The sequence below is a fragment of the Schistocerca nitens genome, chromosome 9, assembly GCF_023898315.1.
Source record: "Schistocerca nitens isolate TAMUIC-IGC-003100 chromosome 9, iqSchNite1.1, whole genome shotgun sequence".
Classification (NCBI taxonomy): Eukaryota; Metazoa; Arthropoda; class Insecta; order Orthoptera; family Acrididae; genus Schistocerca; species Schistocerca nitens.
In genome coordinates, this window is record NC_064622.1 from 6,925,036 (window position 1) to 6,947,432 (window position 22,397).

The window sequence follows — 22,397 nt, forward strand, 5'->3', positions numbered from 1 at the left end:
ACAGTGAAAGTAACAATCAATGGGTGAGGTAGCATTAATTCTATCCCTCTAATTTTTGGCGTAGGAGTGCCCGAGATGCCATGCAGAATTTAAACAAAAACCACCATCTCTGTTTATAAGGTTACTACCTAATTTAATTTCAGCAGGTTCCTGCTCCTGTCGAAATATCGGAGGGTGTCGGCAACATCACCCAGCTGCATTCCCGTTAAGTTATTTGAGCAATGTGTGTGTGTCGGGAGAGACTCAGGTCTCGCGGATCTAGATACTACACGATTCTCCCAGCCGTCCAAACGTAGACCCACAATGCAGCCCCTTGGAAACAGTCAGGTGCTTATAACACTGTCTTACACCGGTACGCGGAAGTTGTGTTTCCTTCATAGCAATCTCTCACTATCTGACGCTCTCCAAGCCCCGCATACAGGGTCAATCACCTGAAACTCGCACGGAAATTATTTCGGCAATGGAAACTACTACTGACGTGCCGTTTTGATAGAATAGAATCAGAGGCTCGTATTGTTAGCCTATCAACAGATATATACACTTTTTTAATCGAACAATGCCTATTGATATTAACAAACTAAAAGTAGGGTAAAGAAGAATGTCAGCAGTGTTTGTTGCAGCATTCTAGTGTGGGTCGTATTTAGAGATACCGTATTTTGAAAACTTTCCGCACCGACCTTCGTACAATATCTGTGGTGCACACATTAAAGAACAACACAACTGCACACACTAGTTATGTGCATTTTGGCATTGTGACCAGTGACGAGACAAGGCTGTGATCAAAATGACCATGACAGGCTGTGATCAAAATGACCACCGGCAGCGGCAACACGCGTTTCCAGTCAGGTATTAAACGACTGCTGCACGCGTCCTAGCATTTCAGCGGAAATGTCCGAGCAGGCTACAGCAGTATGTCAAAAAATGTTCAAATGTGTGTGAAATCTTATGGGACTTAACTGCTAAGGTCATCAGTCCCTAAGCTTGCACACTACTTAACCTAAATTACGCTAAGGACAAACACACACACACACACACACACACACACACACACACACACACACACACACAAGGGAGGACTATCTTCCGCCGGGACCAGCCGCACAGTCCATGACTGCAGCGCACTAGACCGCTCGGCTAATCCAGCGCGGCGGAAGTATGCCATTGCTTATGATCGGGTGCAGTTTGTACGTCTTTGCAGACAGTGTCTTTCAGCTTTCCCCACAGAAAACGTGTACGGGCGTCAAATCCGGGCAAAAGGCCGGCCAAGGTGCAGGTCCGCTGCGTCCAGTCCAGCCATTCGAAAAAAATTGGTGAAGACATGCCGTATACATCGTGCACTGTGGGCTGGAGAGCCATCAGACAGCACCACACGTTTCTCCCAGCCTTCAAAGGAAAGTATCCATAGAAAATGGTCTGTTAGGTGGCTGCGACACGTGTGCGCGTTCAGTCTTCCGTCTACGAAAAACGGGCCCACGAGTTGATGGTTAACTATCCCAAACCACATGCACTCCATGTAAGCTGACGTTCCACATGACGAAGTGAACGGGGATTATTAACAAAGCAGTAGAGCATTTTTCGGTGATTTAGCTGCCCATGATTAGTAAACGTGACTACATCGCTATACAAGATCGTGGTACATCTCACGTATCCTGTGTTAATGCCCATGTACAGAAGTCAAAACGATTCTCGTAACTGTTCTCATGCGATTGCTGATAGGGGTGGAACCTACGTCGATGGAGAATGTGTAGGGCGCTTGGCTGACCCGTGTCAGTTCATCTGCGGTTGCGCCGGAGCTAACGTGCTGATCCACTGCAGGAGCACCAACAACATTAATTTTCTCTTCTTCTGCCGTCACTTGTTTCCTTCTATTACGCTGTCTGTGTGTTACACTACCAGTTACAAATAACTGGCTGAAAAGGTTGATAAATAATTGCCGGAATGGTTGACATCTACTGGGATATCTTGTCGGATACATCGTACAAGAACGAACATTCTTCCTACACTCTCCATACACCACCTACTGCTTGGACTGTCACACTAACTGAGCAGCAAGTCACTGAGCACACAAGCACATTAAAGCAAGCATAACAACAACATCGTACAGACAAGTGTCGCTGTGTAAACTTTTCAGAATACTACATCTCGTAAATGGCTCGCACTAGAATGCTGCAACAAGCGTCACTGACATTCTAATTTATCACGGTTTTAGTTTGCTAATGGGAACAGGCATGGTTTCAGTTTTTTAAAAGTGTTCGTGTGCACAAAACAGAGTAAATATTATTTTAATCTGTTTTTGGCTAACAATACAATCCCCTGACTACCGATCCATTCTGTGAAAACCGCACGTCAATAGCAGTTCCCATTTCCTCAATATTTGCAGTGCAAGTTTTAGGTAATTCTATCTGTATACCCTACAACGTCTGGAAACTAAACCACACACGACCGACACTGATGCACTCTACTGGCCATTCTACCTACCACGGGGAACTGCAGCTGTATCCATTTACATACCCGCCGGTGGCGTGTACGTGTACGAAGTTACATTGACGTCAGACCGTGTGTTTTGGTGCTTCAGGCAATGTAGTCAGATATCGTCCGCGGAAGACGCTTGGAAATTTCGTCTGTGAAGTAGGGGCTGGCCGTGTAGTTGTGGACGCCGGAAGGTCGCTCTCAGCGCTGGAGGAGGACAAGGAAGCAGCCTTTTGTCTGGAGCCTCACCCTTGTCCGGAGATGTTTCGCACCTGGGCTTCGCTCCAGCCCCGGGCGCTGAGCGGCTCCACGTGGCACCAGTGGTCGACGCGGTAGCCCTGGAAGACGTACGAGGTGAGGTGCCACATGTTGAAGACGCCGGGCAGCGAGCACAGCAGGAAGACGGACCAGAGGAAGCGGCCGGGCCGCCCCAGCCGCCACAGCGCCGCCTCCAGGCCGTCGCCGCCCGCCTCCGGCTCGCGCTCCCCGTCCTGGAACACCGGCAGCCGGGGTCACTCGAGTGTCCAGTGTTCGGGAAACGTCAGCACACACGAAGCGGGTGGACGTACTCTGCAGGTAACTGTAGTATCCTCAGACGACGCCAGTGGACAAAGTCTACGTCGTAGCTGGAATTCCTCCAGCTAGCAACGGACGTGCAGTGGCCGCCAGTGTAGGAAGGTGTGAGCTGCTTATACAGGGCGCTACAAAAAGGTTCAGGAAACATTCCTCACACTCAAAGAAAGAAAACATGTTATGTGGACATGTGTCCCGAAACGCTTACTTTCCATGTTAGAGCTCATTTTATTACTTCTCTTCAAATCACATTAACCATGGAATGGAAACACACAGCAACAGAACGTACCAGCGTGACTTCAAACACTTTGTTACAGGAAATGTTCAAAATGTCTTCCGTTAGCGAGGATACATGCATCCACCCTCCGTCGCATGGAATCCCCGATGCGCTGATGCAGCCCTGGAGAATGGCGTATTGTATCACAGCCGTCCACAATACGAGCACGAAGAGTCTCTACATTTGGTACCGGGGTTGCGTAGACAAGAGCTTTCAAATGCCCCCATAAATGAAAGTCAAGAGGGTGGAGGTCAGGAGAGCGTGGAGGCCACGGAATTGGTCCGCCTCTACCAATCCATCGGTCACCGAATCTGTTGTTGAGAAGCGTACGAACACTTCGACTGAAATGTGCAGGAGCTCCATCGTGCGTGAGCCAACTAAACGTGGGTCAGATAAACACTCATAATAGCAAACTAGTCTTGCAGGAACTCCGGAGGGTGGTGGAAGAGAAGAGTCTAGATGTACTCTGTTTACAGGAACCGTACTCCCATGCGGGGCGGATCCCATTCATGGCTGCCAATTGGCGAATTATACACTCTGATATAGAGCCAAAAGCTGCAGTTGTAATTATTAATAGATCAATTAGAGCCACAGTCCTTGCGCAATTCTCAGGCGAACACTGCAATGTCGTGGAACTTCAAACACCCACAGGAGTGATTTACATCTGCAATATATACTTTCAATATGGCAGAGGAATAGACGAGTTTTTAGAGTTACTTACACAAGTTGCCACGGCATTGCGGGGACGCAGAATGCTCGTGACGGCAGACATAAACGCAAAGTCCCCCCTGTGGTTCAGTGGCACGCATGACGATCGGGGGCTAAAGGCTGAGGAGACTATCATGGCACTGCAACTGGTGGTTGCCAACCAACAAGGGAACCCCCCCACCTATACTGGCGGAGGGGGAGAAGGCACAAATATTGACGTCACTTTAGTGTCACCAAACTTGGCTACAAAAGTCAACAACTGGAAAGTGTGGGACAAGGCAACCACCAGTGATCATAACTTAATTACATTCATCATTGGGGAAAGGGAGTGCCACTGGGACATGGGGTGGGAGCTGCAGCTCAACTACAACAAGACTAACTGGGAACGTCTCGCGGAAGAGTGCAACATTCCGACATTGCTGGAGGGTGACGAAAACGTGGAAGAATACGCCGAAGGACTGGTACAGGCGATCACCAGGGCGGTGCGAGCCGCTGTACCAACCAGGAGGAGAGCCGTAGCGGCCACCCCCACACCATGGTCGAACGAATTAGGACAGATGCGCCAGGCTGTGAGGAGGGCTAGGAGGTACTACCAGCGGAGTGTCGTCTGGAGAGAAAAACAAAGATGGCTGCAGATCTATCGAGAGTGCAAGGAGCAATTTCAACAGGAGTTAAGGGCAGTCAGACTCAGAAGCTGGGAAAATTACGTAAAAAGCCAACTGGCTACAGACCCATGGGGAGTCCCGTACAAATTGGTGCGAGAAAAGTTAAGATCACCTATGGTGTTATCCACCGTCAGGGACGGGGACCGGATGACGGGCACGTGACAGGAAACTGCTGAGGCCCTACTTCGGGTCCTGTTGCCTGACGATGTGGAGGAAAACGAAACAGAAGAACAAAAAAGAATAAGGACAGAAGATCAAAGGGACTACAACAACAACAACAACGGAATCTACCCTTTCTCCGAGGAGGAGGTTGCTGCCCAGATCAAGGCCCTCAAAAGAGGAAAAGCTCCTGGCCCAGACGGCATTACTGCGGAGGTGGTGCAATTCCTTGCCCCCCAGCTCGTAGCTCCTCTCACTAAGTTATATAACGAGTGTCTGAAACTCGGGAAATTCCCAGAAATATGGAAAAAAGCTAACATAATTATCATTAAAAAGAGTCCAGACAAGGATCCCACAGAAATCAAATCGTACAGACCTATCTGCTTGTTAGACGTACTGGGCAAACTTTTTGAGAGGCTACTGGCAGACAGACTGACAGCACACCGCGTGCTGTGCGGGATGAGTGACAGGCAATTCGGCTTTCGGGCTGGGCGCTCTGCGTCTGACGCAATCGCCCTGGCTGCCGAGGTCTGTGGCTCCACCCCGCACAAGTATGTCGTTGGCATCATGGTAGATATCAGTGGCGCCTTTGACAACCTGTGGTGGCCCTCACTCTTTTCCTGCTTGCGGGAGAAGAACTGTCCAGGGTCGCTATATGGCTGTCTTAGGAGCTATTGTGCAGACAGGGAGGTCTCGCTATCGGCCCCTAGCGGCACAGTCAGGAAGACTGTTACCAAAGGATGTCCTCAAGGCTCTGTCCTAGGACCTCTCTTTTGGGACATCAATATGGAGCCATTACTTGAAGATCTAAAGAACTGTGACGATGTGCTAGAGGTCATAGCATACGCTGACGACCTCCTCCTGCTGGTCGGCGGCAGAAGCCGCGAGGACTTAGAGCCGAAAGTGGAAAGAGCATTAACTATCCTTACATCGTGGTGCCATAAAAGTAAAATGACGATTGCACCCAACAAATCCACATACTTACTCCTCAAAGGCCAATTGGTCAGAAACCCCACGGTAAGAATAAATGGCATACCAGTTCTTCGGCGCCGCGAGGCCCGATACCTGGGTGTAATCATCGATGAGAGGTGGAACTTTGCATCACATATTGATACCGTATCTCAGAAAGCCCTGGTCCTATTAAACAATCTCATCGGAATTGGTCACAAGCGGTTTCACCTTCCACCTAATCTAATCAAGCTATATCACAATAGCATACTGACCTCAATAGTGGGATACGGATCAGGAGTCTGGGCGCACAGACTCACGAGGGTCATGCCTGCCATGGCCGTAAGAAGAGTGCAGCGGAATATGATTCTACGTTCAGCAGGGGCCTATAGGACAACACCTGGGGGAGCGCTGTTAGTGCTAATGGGAATCTGTCCATTAGACATAAAAATTCGTGAACAGGCTGCCTGGTACTGGGCGAAAAAGGATAACAGGGACAAAATTAGGGAGATACTTGGGGTTTACGCAGGGGATAAATATACCATCAAAAAGAGAGGGATAGAATTATGGCAAGAACATTGGAACAACGAGGATACGGGTCGCAGAACATACGAGTTGCTACCAGATATAGAAGAAAGAATAAAACTTACATTTTTCACGCCGACTAGAGGAATGCTGCACTTTCTTACTGGACATGGACCATATCCAACATACCTATGTAGGTTTGGGAAGCAGGCTACACCAGCGTGTGACTGTGGTGCAGTGCAAGGCATCCCAGAACATGTGGTGTATGAGTGCCACCTCTTCGATGATGTAGCCCAAGAGCTAAGACAACTACTACCGAACAATGACACGTACCACTTAATAAGACATGACAACACCTTTGACACCTTAAACAAACTCACAAATGAGATATCAAAAAAGATAATTAAGAACTTTCTAAGGGACAATCGCCATTAAAGACAAAAACCTTTACCGACTTTGACTCAGTGCCCCTTCCTGTACCGCCAGGTAAGGACTGGCCAGCCGCTTCACGGCTGGAATCCGCCTTGTCCAGGATTAGGAGGGAGGGGGGTACACAATACCGGACTAAACGCACACCGATCATGACTAATGTAATTATAGTAGATGTAGAAGTAGGATAATACCTTAGAATAGACTGCAGCGACACCAAGTTAAGGGCCAGCCCAGTGCCAGGGGCATGCCCACTGGGATTAGCTCAGTGGGCCTGGCCAACAACTAATAGGTTTATAGTAGCACTGGCACACTTGTAACGCTGCAGGTAGCACGTAATTTCCTCGTAGATTAAGTAGTTGGAGCCTCATAGCGGTAAGATTAGAGTAAATAATAATAACAATAATAAAAAGATACCTGTAGTGTAGAATAAATAGCTGCATTTTCTATGTATCATCATTAGGACCCACTAATGTAGTCAGGTAGTGGGTTATTATGTATCATGTAATGGACTTAATAAAGAATTTAAAAAAAAAAAAACCACATGTGTCGTACTTGTAAAGGCACATGTTCTAGCAGCACAGGTAGAGTATCCCGTATAAAATCATGATAACGTGCTCCATTGAGTGTAGGTGGAAGAACATGGGGCCCAATCGAGACATCATCAACAAAGCCTGCCCAAACGTTCACAGAAAATCTGTGTTGATGACGTGATTGCACAATTGCGTGCGGATTCTCGTCAGCCCACACATGTCGACTCAAAATTTAGAGTTTGATCACGTTGCAATGAAGCCTCATCCGTAAAGAGAACATTTGCACTGAAATGAGGATTGACACATTGTTGGATGAACCATTCGCAGAAGTGTACCCGTGGAGGCGAATCAGTTGCTGATAGTGCCTGCACACGCTGTACATGGTACGGAAACAACTGGTTCTCCCATAGCACTCTCCATACAGTGACGTGGTCAACGTTACCTTGTACAGCAGCAACTTCTCTTACGCTGACATTAGGGTTATCGTCAACTGCACGAAGAATTGCCTCGTGCATTGCAGGTGTCCTCGTCGTTCTAGGTCTTCCCCAGTCGCGAGTCATAGGCTGGAATATTCCGTGTCCCCTAAGACGCCGATCAATTGCTTCGAACGTCTTCCTGTCGGGACACCTTCGTTCTGGAAATCTGTGTCGATACAAACGTACCGCGCCACGGCTATTGCCCCGTGCTAATCCATACATCAAAAGGGCATCTGCCAACTTCGCATTTGTAAACATTGCACATATTGCAAAACCACGTTCGTGATGAACACTAACCTGTTGATGCTATGTACTGATGTGCTTGATGCTAGTACTGTAGAGCAATGAGTCGCATGTCAACACAAGCACCGAAGTCAACATTACGTTCCTTCAATTGGGCCAACTGGCGGTCAATCGAGGACGTGCAGTACATACTAACGAAACTAAAATGAGCTCTAACATGGAAATTAAGCATTTCCGGACACATGTCCACATAACATCTTTTCTTTCTTTGTGTGTGAGGAATGTTTCCTGAAAGTTTGACCGTACCTTTTTGTAACACCCTGTATAATAAAGACCCCCCCTGTCAACCCTCTACACAGACACTGAAGTACAGGAACAATCTTCGTCAGCAATGCAGCTACTCTGCTGGTTATTAAAACTGCACGACCAAGAAGGATAGTAAATAACGAAATTTTGAGTATTGTTTCTACGTCGTACAGTAGGAAGAAGAAGAGCTACAGTGTGCAGTGCCACCCCATGACTGGGATATTCGCCTGACTGCAAGTAGGGTGCGGCCTCTCTTCACTGTGGCACGAGAATGGTGAGGATGGTTGGCCCATCTCCCTGGTCGACTTACACCCCCAGAAAAGATACCCGCTTATTTGATAGCAGGCTGACTGCACCTGGAGCCCTTCCGGAGCGACTCGGAGGAGGAAATATCCCCTCCCCGATCTCGCATTGAACTCTTGACCTCTAGGTCCAGGGCTCCACTCTACACCATCGCGACAACAAGTAGGAAGAATACACAAATTTGTCGGTGACTATGTGGTAGAGAGGGTGTTAAATTCATTACACTGTAAATAGGATGATAGGAGTACGCCATTTTAATGCAGCTTCAGCTCTAATGATCGAGTTCATCAATCGTAGTGGCTGGCGATTTGTGACTTGCCAGTCTCTCAGCAACCCATGACCACATGTCAGTACGTCAACATCTGTAGAACGTACTGGACAAGGCAACAGTCGAACACACACTATGCCGAGGTAGGGCAGTACAACTAAGGCAACGCACAATCTTGTGTTATCTTGTTGGAAAATAACGTCAATCAGCACTCACGAGTATGACACAGCCACTGGCCTCACACGTCATAAAAGTAGCAGCTGGTGTTCGAATTACCGGTTGTGTGCCGCAAAGGGGATCGTGCTGTATACCCAACGGTACCCCATACAATCGCGCCAAATAGTGGGCACGTATGACGATCACGAAAGGCAAACTACGTACGTTCGTCGTCCTTATCCTCGGAGCCTCCGCACAGAGTTATCTCCATTGTCATATTGTACGTAAATATTGTATTCACTCTCGCGAGACTGCAATATATTTAAGCAGTAAATTGTGTCATTAAAGTTATCTCCTTTTTCGTATCACCGTTTTTTCTCTCCGAGTACTGGTTAGTTTGAGTACTAAAAGTTCATTCATCGTCTCTGATTTAAATCACTCACTTCTGTCACCGTTTTCTGCATCTACATATACACCAACTGACCGAAGGTAGCTGGATCACTATTAGTTGACAATGTGGGGACTGACCACCCTTCGCTAGGGTCCTTATTTCTGGCCGGCGTAGCTCCGTCTAGGTTCGCCTTAATGGTTTTAATTTCGACAGACATAATCTTATGATTATGCGTCTTTATTGTTTTAATTTTTAATCTGTGACATTGCCAGTGTTTGGCTCTCAAAATAATTTAATTTTTTGTTCTGAAGAAGATTCCATTACTGGAATCGAAACCTAGGTAAACGAGTAAAAAAAAAATTACGTTGCAACTGAAGGCTGAAAAAATTGTTATTTTCTGTAACCACCTGCTACTTTGTGCGGTTGCGCTGGAATGCTAATCATATTTATCTGGGCATATCTGACCATTGTTGCATGCCGTATCCACTGTGTTGCAACTTTAATGGTCGAAAGTGTGCTCGAGATACCAACGATGGTGAATCCAGGCTAGAGCTATGGCAAGCTGGACTCAACAACCTGCAGAACTGGATGTACCGTAGAGAAGTATTACTATATGGCTGAAATCTGCAGTGAGGTGATTGGAAGTCCCTAAACAAAGTACAGAATGGATTGGGGAGAACGGAAGTACCATGACAATACGGAACTACGCTGGGAGATTATCTCTTGTTTTAAGTGTTCTCTTTGGTTTCTAACTTACGTAAATTGTAATTGTTTTCGTTCTCACATACACATTTTCTTTGTTCCTGGCACCACAGCGGAAACTACGCTGTGAGTGAACAGTCAACTGGTTCCAGCTTCTGAGGGCCGTCGCAAGTGAAATCTATGTAACAACTGCACATGAAGGTCTGATTCGTCCCCATGTTGGGCGCACTTACAAGGCCCCTGTTGAAAGGATCTTGCTCCACATCCTGCAGTGGAACTGCCTCAAATTGCAGACTTGGTACTGTGCGACTTCCTCCCTGCCCAAGTAATCTGCTAAATGACCCGGTCACAGCAGATGTTGACGCTCAGCAGTAAACGTGGGATGGTCCGGCGTACGGCGACTGGAGTATTGTTGATAAACCAGCAGGGCTGCTCTTCGTCAGTTTGGCTCGCTAACGTATTAAGCATCAAAAGTATCAGTGTACTCACTCCAGGCGTATCGCTGCATTAGTAAACAACTACTTTGCTGGGTCAAGATGTACAACAGAACATGAATGTGAAACAGCTATCCCAGCAGAAGAGCCAAATATGCTCTCTAACGGTACAACAGGAACCGTTACAACAACAAATCAGTCATTGCAACTGAAGTGCGAATTCGGCCTCTACTGGACTGAATAATGTTCGCAGGAAACTATGACATTAGAGCAAAATATTTGTTTGGTATCCTCTACAACCTCCCCGAGTTTATCGGTTTAAATAATTTTCACCCTGTATATTTATCGAATTTGGCGAATCAATATTTTCAGTATTTTTTTAGGACGTTACAGGGCAAGATAACATCTCTTTAGGAAATTAATTATTCATCTTGCTGTGATTTACATCAGGACCACCACTTGCGTTGATGTCTGCACGAACAATAAGCGTATCTTGGGGACTATACCTTCACTGAAACACAACCTCTTGTTTCTCTCTCTATTTACCGATCCTTCTTTCGGTGATATTACACTTTCATCAAAGGTCTTCTCTACATTCCGTTGCAAAGCAAAATTAACGCTGGATAAAGGAACGTACAAACTTGTCACCAGTCTCACGAAGGTGGTTCGACCTCCCTACCGAACGCTGGTATCTATAAGAACATTTTAACTTCAGCACAAACGTTGTCTGGCCCCGAAAGGCCAGTCTTCTTACGACGCCTAACATTTCTTGAAAAGCATATTCTACAACATACAACAGCCACTAGCATCGTTTTAAAAAATAACTAAGGTGTATTTTGTGCCACAGTAGTAAATAAGTGTGTGATAACTCTTCTGTAGGTGTGTTTAAAAATTATGGACTAAAAGCACACAGAATACATGGATTCCCCTGCTGTTGTTGTTGTGGCCACTTGAATGCCGCCAAGCGCGCAAGTTTACTCCTTTATCCGTGGAAACTAGCGCAGTCAGACAAGCGATACGTTATGTTTACGCCATTCTCGAAGGGTAACAGAGAGAAAAAACCAAGAAATAGTGTTTTCTTGAAGTTGCGAAATAAGAAATATCTTTCAACTTCTTCACTGTTTTCGCCGTCCAGGGTGGCCGAGCGGTTCTAGGCGCTACAGTCTGGAACCGCGCGACCGCTACGGTCGCAGGTTCGAATCCTGCCTCGGGCATGGATGTGTGTGATGTCCTTAGGTTACTTAGGTTTAAGTAGTTCTAAGTTCTAGGGGACTGATGGCCTCAGAAGTTAAGTCCCATAGTGCTCAGAGATATTTGAACCATTTTTTCACTGTTTTCAAAATTAATGTAGTATTTCGATGAAGCTGTATTTCCATATTAGCAGGCAAAAATTGATCATTTTACTTCTTTAATCTTACATAGAGCCTAACGCGGAGAAAATGTAATTTATATGAGCGTATTTTACACCGCCACATTCACAGTAAAGGTCATACATATTAAAGAACAAATAAAATTTGTATTTACTTTAACTGATTGGAGCCATGGCTTTAAAGAAATTTTTGCCTTTATTTGTTCATATCATTTTCCGTCACTGTGCTCGAAACGCGATACTCGTCTTCCCAAACGCGTCTTATTCTTACCCGTAAAGTGCTCTAGATCTGATGACAGCACTGTAACAGTTTTGAGCACCAATATTTGCTAATTCCTCGATTATTTCACGATTTCTAATGGTGGCGTATCCCTTTGCCCACCAACTTTACCTTGTTTCCGAGATTTTTTGTTTCTCGTGGTCCCTTTCGTAACGTCAGTTACCTGTTGAGAAGATACCTTGGCAAGGGACAGGGTCTGCATGTTTTGGGGCAAACGTCTGCAATCTGTTATGGTAAGAACATTTCTTTCTGTTTGATTCGGACCGTACTCTAACGCTGTTAGTACCGCCGGAACTTCTATAGAAAAACTGGGACGGGAAATGTGCCGGACACACGAATGTACAGCCCACTCTGCCATCATCTGTACCTATGGAGCATCCCTGTAGGTTTCGAAATATTCTGCAAAATCGTCAGCAAGCAATTTTTCACAAATCGCTAAGCTCCGACAAATGTTTCTATAGGGGAGAAGAACACAGGGGCTGTTGCAGCTATTTCGGAGAACAGTTACGTCGTCATTTAGACCCGTGAAGCTGCTTCGTGAGTCTGGTTGTTGTGTACTGTGCGCACTCTGTCCTCACAAGCAGTCCTGGGTGATCACAGTACACACTACTGCGAACTTTGAGACTGTTCGCGGTGGAAGACGCTTCTGTTTGTGGGCTGCATCTTTGGGAAAATGTCGCGAAACGCAGCAGACGCTGCTGCTGAACGCTAGATGCGAAGACTTCCAGCTAATTCTAAGGGCTAAGCGGATTTAATGCAATGCGCATAAAAAGCCGAAAAGACCCGTTACGATTTATCCGATCACTGCAATCAGTCAGCCGTCGAATGTCAGCTGATATCCACCCAGAGAGAATAAATATAACAACTCCCTATAAATTACATTTAATCGTGGAAGAGGTAAGTCGTGGACAAATTCACTGGTATGTCTTAAGGACGTGTGTCGCACACACAGGTCACTTACAAAACTCTCATCACTACTTGTGTACTGTGCAACAGTCTGGGACTCTTGCGGAGTTCGGTGGACGTGTACCGGTGTTTGCTCCTCGGCAGCCAAGGAAAGACTAACACCACGTGAACGCAGCGTCACCCAGCTCACGTTTCCGCCTTTACCACACGCACGTCGGAAACACACGAACGTCATACTGATCCCTTACCTACATGTCGGTGCTTATACACCCGCATCGGGGTCGCGCTACGTTGTATGTACGCTGCAGCAACGCCCTCAAACGGAAACTTTTCATCGCCCCTTACATCGTATGGAAACTTTATACTGTGCGTGTAAACCACTGTTTATTCAGTTACACCGTGGGCAGCTTCGTATTGAAATCTTTTTCCCAACGGTTTGCCAGAATCGAGGAAAGAGTTGGATATGGCACGAAGGAGGGATTGCAAGTGTTGTGTGTTCTTGTGGTCTCCAAACCGAAGGCTTGTTTCACGCAGTGCTACAAGCCAGTCTGCATCTCCGAGTTTCTTCATCCCTGCGTAACTACTGCACCCTACAACGTTTGAATCTTCGCCCCTCCTTCTTGCCTCCATTACCAAAATAACTATTCCTTGATGCCTCACAATGTGTCTATGAACCAAGACCTCCCCTTAGTCCGTTTGTGCAATTTACATCTTTTGTCAAAGGTTTGACTCAACATCTCTTCTTTAGTTACGCGATCTATCTAATTCTCAGCATTCTTTCGCAGCATTACGTTTCAAAAGATTCTAGCAGCTAAATGAAACCAGGATCAGCCAAAACTGCAGTTGTTTCAGGGTTGCTCCACACTGATCTGAATTAACGCTGGCATTTGCTGAAAACATATCAGATCATATTTACAGCCGTAATATTTCCTACTAAAAGCTTGGACTTCCGTTTTCTGGGTGAACTTTTGTGGGACGTCACCAGTCAAAGTAATATGCATAGTTTTCATATAATACCACTTCGTTTATGCACCTTGATGCTCAAATTTGTTTCTCAATGTACAAAAATGTTTAAATTGTCTCCCTCATAAGAGAGAGAGACTAAGAATTTAAGAGCTATCAGATTTCTCTCTGTGATGTACTAGACGTCCACAAAAAGATCATCATCAACCACATAGAAAGACACTGATTTTCATAAAGCGAAGAAATAATGTGGTTTAAAAGTAAGTGTAGCATAAGGGAGCACGTACTCACAAGGAGTGAACGAACTTGTAGAACTGTGCAGTGAGTATGAATTACTGTTTTTTCTGGGAGTCATAGGTTTCAATTAAATCTCTACTAACAGTCATTGAGGTCACGAGAAGACACTGATTCAAGTGTTGTATACGAGGATTGGAACTTAAATACTGGCAACTATTTATTCACAACCGATACCAAAGAGTTACATGTTTGTACCTGTTACTGTCCTTCAAAGTGGTCACCAGCGTTGTCTAGAAACCTTTGCCAGCGATGTGGAAGGCGTAATATACCGTTAGCAGAATCTTTTCTGTTGATGGTGCGAATGGAGCGGTTTACTGCCTGTGCCTGGTGGATGGTACAGTACTTCCCAGTCCCATCGACCGAACGGAGCAGCCACAGCTTGCGCTGTATGCGCCCGCGCATTGTCGTGCAAAATGATGGGTGGGTTGCGCAGAAAGTGTCTCCGCTTCTTATGTGAAGCTGGTCGCAGGTGATGCTCCAAAAACGAACAGTAATACTGTGCATTGACGGTCTGCCGTGGAGGAACGTAATGCGTTAGGATAACACCATCACAGTCGTACACGAGAATCACCATAACTTTAGACCGCTCCATTCGCACCATCAACAGAACACGCTCTGCTAACGGTATACTACGCCTTCCACATCGCTGGCAACGGATTCTACACAACGCTGGTGACCACTTTGAAGGACAGTAACACGTGCAAACATGTAACTCTTTTGTATCGGTTGTGAATAAATAGTTGCCAGTATTTGAGTTCCAACCCTCGTATAATGTCACTTTTATTCAAAGCCCATAATTACACTGAAGCGACCAGGCATTATGGTGGTCCATTGGAGATTACGAAAGACGTGAATTGCCTCTTAATAGTGTGACAGCAGTACACCCCCTGGTGGCCACAGGACTGCTGAGCAGTTCTTGCGGCAGGGCGTTCCATTCCTTCCCAAGCGCGGCTGGCAAGTGCCGGAGGATAATTAGCATCTCACACGTGCTCGATGGACAACGTTTGCACGAGTCCATTGTGTATCCTCTCGTTCCAGGCGCTCATCCACCTGCTCTGTTGGACGCGGTCGCGCGTTATCATCCGTAAGACCGAAGTCAGGGGCTGATGGAGCCCCTGGAAGTACTCACGTGTGCAATGAACACAGTGTTACAGTAACGTTGACCGCTGAGCGTCCCGTGTTCGAGGACTTGGAGGTCAATGAGACCGTACAACATTACGCCTCCCCACACCGTAACACCTGGACCACCAAAACCATCATGTTCGGCAATGTTCTTGGATGCGTTACGTGTTCCCACCTCTTGCTCTATGACAATACGTTCAGAATCATTACTCGGACTGAATCTGCTGTCATCCGAGAGGAACACGTGACCCCATCCTTCGCCGGTCCAGACGCTACGCCCTCGGCACCATCGCAAATATTGCGCCGATGTGCGGGCGTCGAGGGAACACGACGTACTGGCGGTCGGGCACAGACAGAGCACTCCCGTGCAGTCGCCGTGCCACTTGGAGCGTCAGACTGTGTGCCTTGCAGTCCTATTGAATGTGGTCGCAATTACACCGCTGTGCTGCTGCTGTAGTTAATCGTGGTCGACTGCCTCCTTTCCTTTCGGCAGCTGTACCTATGTTCGAAACATTGCTCTTGCACGTTAAACGATGCTGTGAGCAATTCTACACTCCTGGGCTACACTTTTCACATTTCGTCCTCTTACTTTCTCGAGAATTCTTCCCTGTTTGAACACACCATTCACATGTTGTCTCGTGACCATATTGTAATAAAGACCACCACCATAGCGCAACCTAACTGTTCGCTGATTGACACACGCTGTCTTTTTCCCGTTTCTTGAACTTCCTGTGGAGCCAGCCACATTTGACGCTATAGTCAAACGACCTCATGCCATGTGACTTTCAACTTTCTGTTCGCGACTGGAAGACATCTGGCAACACGCTCCCGCATGTCCATTCACTTCTACCGAGTAGTTAATATGTTACGGTACTTGATCTAGATCGTCCTTAAGCTGCCATTAGACTTCGGCAAGACAGTGGACATTTGACGATTGAAAAAGGAGTGAGTCTAGGAGGGACATTCCATATTACTGAACCATTCTCAAGGTCGTAGGGGAAGCTACTAAATCTATAATCTGGGAACTCAAAGATGTAATACGTGTTAACGAACGTACGGGGACCATGTTAATTTTGCTGATAACAACGTGTGTCTGTCTGTATTGTAAGAGAACTTCAACAGCGAATTGAATGACTTGGGAAAGCAAGTCTGAAAGTAGGTCTAAAAAATGGCTTTAAGCACTATGGGACTTAACTGCTTTGGTCATCAGTCCCCTAGAACTTAGAACTACTTAAACCTAACTAACCTAAGGACATCACACACGCCCATGCCCGAGGCAGGATTTGAACCTGCGACCGTAGCGGTCGCGCGGTTCCAGACTGTAGCGCCTACAACCGCTCGGCCACTCCGGCCGGCTGGAAAGTGGGTCTCAAAATCAGTTGTAGTACACTAAAATCACACACAGGAAACAATACAAACCAACAGTGAAGTCATAGTAGCAGTCAGTGAGTTTTATACTTGGGCAGTTGTAGAAACGAGTCGGTAGACAAGAAATAAATAGACGAGCAAAATCGACTTTGATTACTTTTGGTGAAGTTAACGAAGATACCGACATATCCGGAACGCAAAGTTAACACAGTGTGTCATCAATTGTGATAAGGACTTTTATTGATAAAACTGTCCAGAAACAGAGTTATTTAGCTCGTAATTATCAGATGCATATGGGAAATTACTACGAGTGGCAGGAAGCCAGACAAAGACATCATGGAATATACCGGAGTGGAAGACGTAACAACGATTACGATGCAAATGAACTCCATTTGGACAGGACATATAATTAGGCAAATAGATGGTAAAGGGGCAAACGACGTTATCCGTTGTATTCTAAGACACAAGAAATGAGCCAAACGAAGAGGTAATGGAAGGTATGTGGTCGAGTTAGGAAACTTACTGGGGCCTTTTGCAACTGTGGATCTCAATTGCTTGATGACGATGTTAATATCCTCAGCACTATCGGAAACAAGAGCTTTTATCAATTCCTACCGTTTTTATATCTAAGTATACAACAAATTTCCACTGTCCCCATTACGTCTCTCAATATCTTGGCAGTCACTCGTTTCTGTTTCAGAACAATATTGTGAACAATGTGCATATAAACGGGATATTGCGCTCTACCTGGGACTCTGTTTCACACGAGGTCATTCCAAGAGAGACTTCCCCTCCACTCTTTCTTCCTCAGAGACTAACTGTCGGCAGCGCCGTCTACGCGCTGAAGTCTCATAGTGTAGGGACTGTTTGTCCAGTGTCTCATTCTCGCTACATATTGATCACTTGTTTGACAGACTGTTGCGTCAGTGCGGTGCGTGGGAAAGAGGTGAAAATTTGAATACAAGCGGGAAGGCTGTGTTCCTTCCCCCTACGAGTGTCTAGAGCAGAATACCCAAGGAACTCTCTAGCAACGACTGAAAATGCGAAGTTGTGCATGTTTACAAAGTTAGCTCTGACAACAAGATTACCGAAGAAGGCCCCTCATAGTACGAGGCGGGATCAGTACCAGAGACAGGCGAAGGTCGAATTAACTGATTTCGAATTGATCATCGGTGTTTAAACACCGATGTCTTATAATAATCGACCCACGAACATCTATATTAAATGATGAATTTATGTAATTTCACTAAAAGGCAATAAGGATATCCAAAATCATATTTGTCAATCAATGAATAAATACAGGAATCATTACCATTGCATATCCCATGACTTTTTGTATACCTGCTGTAAAAATATTTTTCAAGGAAGTTTCCACTTCCGTCTATTGACAAAGAGCATATCCTGATTTTGACAACAGTCTTAAAGGAGCTGGCGATGTGACCATATAACCCAAATACTTCAACGCAGTTTTTTTGTAGATTTCGATTCGAACTTCCAATTATATGATTGCACATATCTAATGGGTCTTGTTTAAGATCTAGAAGACGTTTCAGATGAAACCTGAACTATGGTAGTAAGTGTTTTTGTTTCAGTTTGGATATTATTCTTTTCTTGTGTTATTTTATAATGTTCACACAATGAACAAAATTTCGTTTCTCTGCATTTCTGTAGTTAGTTAATTAGCTAGTTCGTTAGTTTCGTATTCCATGGCTCACATGTTTGATTAATCCTACTGATGTGGAACGAGTCATTTTACATTCACGTTACACACCCATAAGTAAATAAGTCCATATACCATATTTTTAGTACCGCTCGCTACCCATCACTTTCTACAAGTTACAAAATGAGAAATTCTTCTTTCGAATAGGGGTTCAAGGAGAACTTTGAGTTTGTTTTCAGATTTAACTTTACTGTCTGTCAAACATGTTCTATCATTGGGTAAGTGGCAAAAACTTTGGTAACAGCATTCTCAACCCCTTCTTGTGTGGAAGACAAACTTGATGTGGAGTAGTGAATGTCATTTCTTCTTCTGGTATTGTACTTATGTACCTTATTGTTCCTCTCGAACTGAGGTGATTATTTACAACAGACTTCATGAAGGAATAAATGTACAGTGAAGCAGTAGTCAAAATGCCAAACTTCTTAAACAAATGTCCACGAAATGATCTTGAGTGAACACCACATAATATTTTTACAGCATATTTTTGAACAACGAAGACTTTCTTAAAGATGGGTTACCCCAGAAAATTATTCCATATGACATTGAATGAAAATTTGCAGAATGCCAACGAATTGATTTGTCTCTCCCCAATATTTGCAGTGATTCAAAACATAAATGTGGCTCAACTAGGTTGCTTTAAGAGTTCCAAAATGTGGTTTTCCCATTTTAAACTCTCACAGTATGTACATTAAAAGTTTTGAAGGTTCTGTCCTAAGTATTATTGCCTCGCCATGTGTGAGAACTGAATATATTGCGTCTTTTTGGTATGATTACAATACTAGTGGTATTCTAAAAAACATTATTCTGCTTGTTGTATGTTCGACAGCAAGTCGCTTTCATAGTATGAGAAATAGCGGAGCTAAGACTGAGCGTTGTGGAACCCTGTAAATGATTTCTCCACCATCAGAAAATCTCCCCTGCTTACATTAGTTGGATTAATAAGTACAACTTTCTGCTTTCTTTTAGTTAGATATGGCATTACTCCTTAGTTTGCTACACAGTCAGTGCCATAAAACATCGATTTATCCAGAAGAAAATTGTGATTGACACAATAAAATACATTAGATAGTTCACAGAACATACGAACTGCTGTTATTTCGTGATTTAGTGCTTGTAAAATTTGTTGCGTGAATGTGTAAATGGCATTCTCAGTTGAGCAACTCTTCTGAAATCTAAACTGCGATTTAGTGACGATATTATTGTTGCTCAAGTGGAATGCTTTTCTCGGATACATGACCACCTCAAAAATTTTAGTAAGTGATGTCAGTATTGAAAGGGGTCGGTAATTATTCAAATCTCTTATCACCTTTCTACTGGAGTGGTTAAAATACTGCATATTTCAGTGTCTCAGGAAAACTGTCCTAAGTTCGTGATGTATCACATATTTCAGAAAATACAGTGTTTATTGTACAGGAACTAGACATTACTGCTCTGTCGGAAACCACATCAAATCCAGATGAGTTAAATGCATCAACGTGTTTCCCTTCCTCACTGGCAGTCTTCTCAGCATTTTAAGGCAAATGTTTGGTGGTTTGGATTGCCTTCCAAACTGCTGAAGGATCTTTAAGGTATACGTCGTTGAATCTAGGATCGAACAACATCGATATGGCTAATATGTTAACATATTCAGATTTTAGCCATCGCTTTTTTCTGTTATGATGTTACTCTTCTTGAGATTCTCTTCAATAGTCTGCATTGGTTATATGGCAAATAATATGACATTCAAAACACTAATTATTGGGATTACTTTAATGTTTATTATGTACCTTTATACGTAACATTCGCTAGTAGCCATGTTTATAGTAAACAGAATGCCACAACCATCTGCCAGGTTTATAGCATTATAGCTGGTAGTATGCGTGGTGCACTAGCATGGCGTTAATAATAATAGTTAATCAGTAGACAGAGCTGCAAATATCTTTCAGTCACGCAAAACGTTGAATTCCACTAGTGGATATTCTTGAATTAGTTTGACGTCTGATTTTTTCTAAGTTCATCAATTCGTTTAAACTACATTACAATCAAATTGAGCATGTGGAAAAAACGATGTATAACTTTCTTCCAAATGCCTTTTTTGCGACATCGGAAGTAGTTATATTCTACACCTACAGCTACATGGATACTATGCAAGTCATACTTAAGTGCCTGGCAGAGGGTTCATCGAACCACGTTCAGACTAATTCTCTATTATTCCACGAACAGCGCGCGGAAAAAAACGAACACACATACCTTTCCGTGCGAGCTCCGATTTACATTATTTTATTATGATGATCGTTTCTGTCTATGTAGATCGGCGTCAAAAAATATTTTAGCATTTGGAGGAGAATGCTGGTGATCGAAATTTCGTAAGAAGATCCAGTGACAACGAGGAACGCCTTTGTTTTAATGGTGTCCACCCCAAATCCTGTCTGATGTCAGTGACGCTCTCCCCCCTATTTGTCTACAGTACACTTTCTCGATGCGCTCCGTTAACCCTATCTGGTAAGGATCCCACACCAGGCAGTAGTATTCCAAGAGGACGGACGAGAGGAGCGTACGCAATCTCTTTAGTAGATGTGTTGCATCTCCTGCCAACAAATCGCAGTCTTTGGTCCGTCTCCCCCACAACATTTTCTGTTTGTTCTTTCCATTTGAATTTGTTCGTAATTATTAATTCTAGGTATGTAGTTGAATTTACGGGCTTTACATTCGATTGATTTATCGTGTAACCGAAGTCGACCTCATTCCTTTTAATATACAAGTCACAATGGCAACAAGATTTCAGTAAGGATGTTAAAACATCAGTGTTTAAAAGTCCAGATTGGACGTACTGTACATATTAATTATCATCGAATGCACCCAGCTATAAATCAGTTTCGGCAATTCATTTAGGTTTTCCGTAATTTGCCTAAACTGCTTGAGGTGAATGATTTTCTTTTCTTGACTGTTGATTTCATTTCATCCACCTACCTCACCAAACAGAAGACGTAAAGAGGGGGTTGGGGTAGACAACAGCCATATTAATGAAGTTAAAACCAATAAATAATTGCGATTAAATTACAGGAATCTAAGATTACTTTAGATTATATAAAAAAAAGACGCAGATGGTGATGATGTGAATGATCTACATCTACATTTTCATCTTCATCATGACGATGCTGTTTCTGGCAACTCCTAGGTCAGGATGCAGTAAATGTTGTGAAGGTAGCAATAGATGCTCGAGGACTGAAGAGCAAAACAAATTAATTGCAACGTCTTATGTCTGGAATCGAAGTGAGGGAAGGTGGGAGCCAGTTAATGGCAGATTGAGAAGTATCTGATCGATAAATCGACATCTGCACTGACGGAAAAAAATTGCAGCAGCAAAAACTAATTTAGAGTAATTAAATTTCGGGAATACATTTGTCTAGATCACATATTTAAGTGATTAACATTGCAGGATCACAGGTTAATGTAAGGGCGAGGTAAGCCGTTGCACATGTGAAATGCTGGTACATTAATAATCTGTGTAACCGCCAGAATGTTGAATTGAAGCATGCAAACGTGCATGCATTGTATTTTACGGGTGTCTGATGTCAGTTTGTGGGATGGCGTTCCAAGCCTGTTGCACTTGGTCAATACAAGCACGGTTAACGCTGTTGGTAGATGACGCTGGAATTATTGTCCGACGATGTCACGTATGTGCTGAATTGGAGACATAAAGCACGCAAAGACAAAAAGGTCGTCTCACTACAGAGCATGTTGGGCTTCAATAGCGATAAAAAGAAACGGTCTTAGTACATGGTCAGTGACTATGCCTGTCCACACACCGACTGACATTCTGTGCTG

General features: G+C 44.5%; 1 protein-coding gene across 2 annotated transcripts in view; it reads right to left on the minus strand.

Annotated features, from left to right (window-relative positions):
• Positions 1–22,397, minus strand: part of LOC126203814 (organic cation transporter protein) — a 514,638-nt gene that overhangs the window by 128,330 nt on the left and 363,911 nt on the right. For both annotated transcript variants that reach the window (XM_049938182.1, XM_049938183.1), the window contains exon 2: positions 2,719–2,960. In XM_049938182.1, coding sequence (XP_049794139.1) covers positions 2,719–2,960 — 242 coding nt within the window. The remainder of the gene's footprint in view (positions 1–2,718; positions 2,961–22,397) is intronic.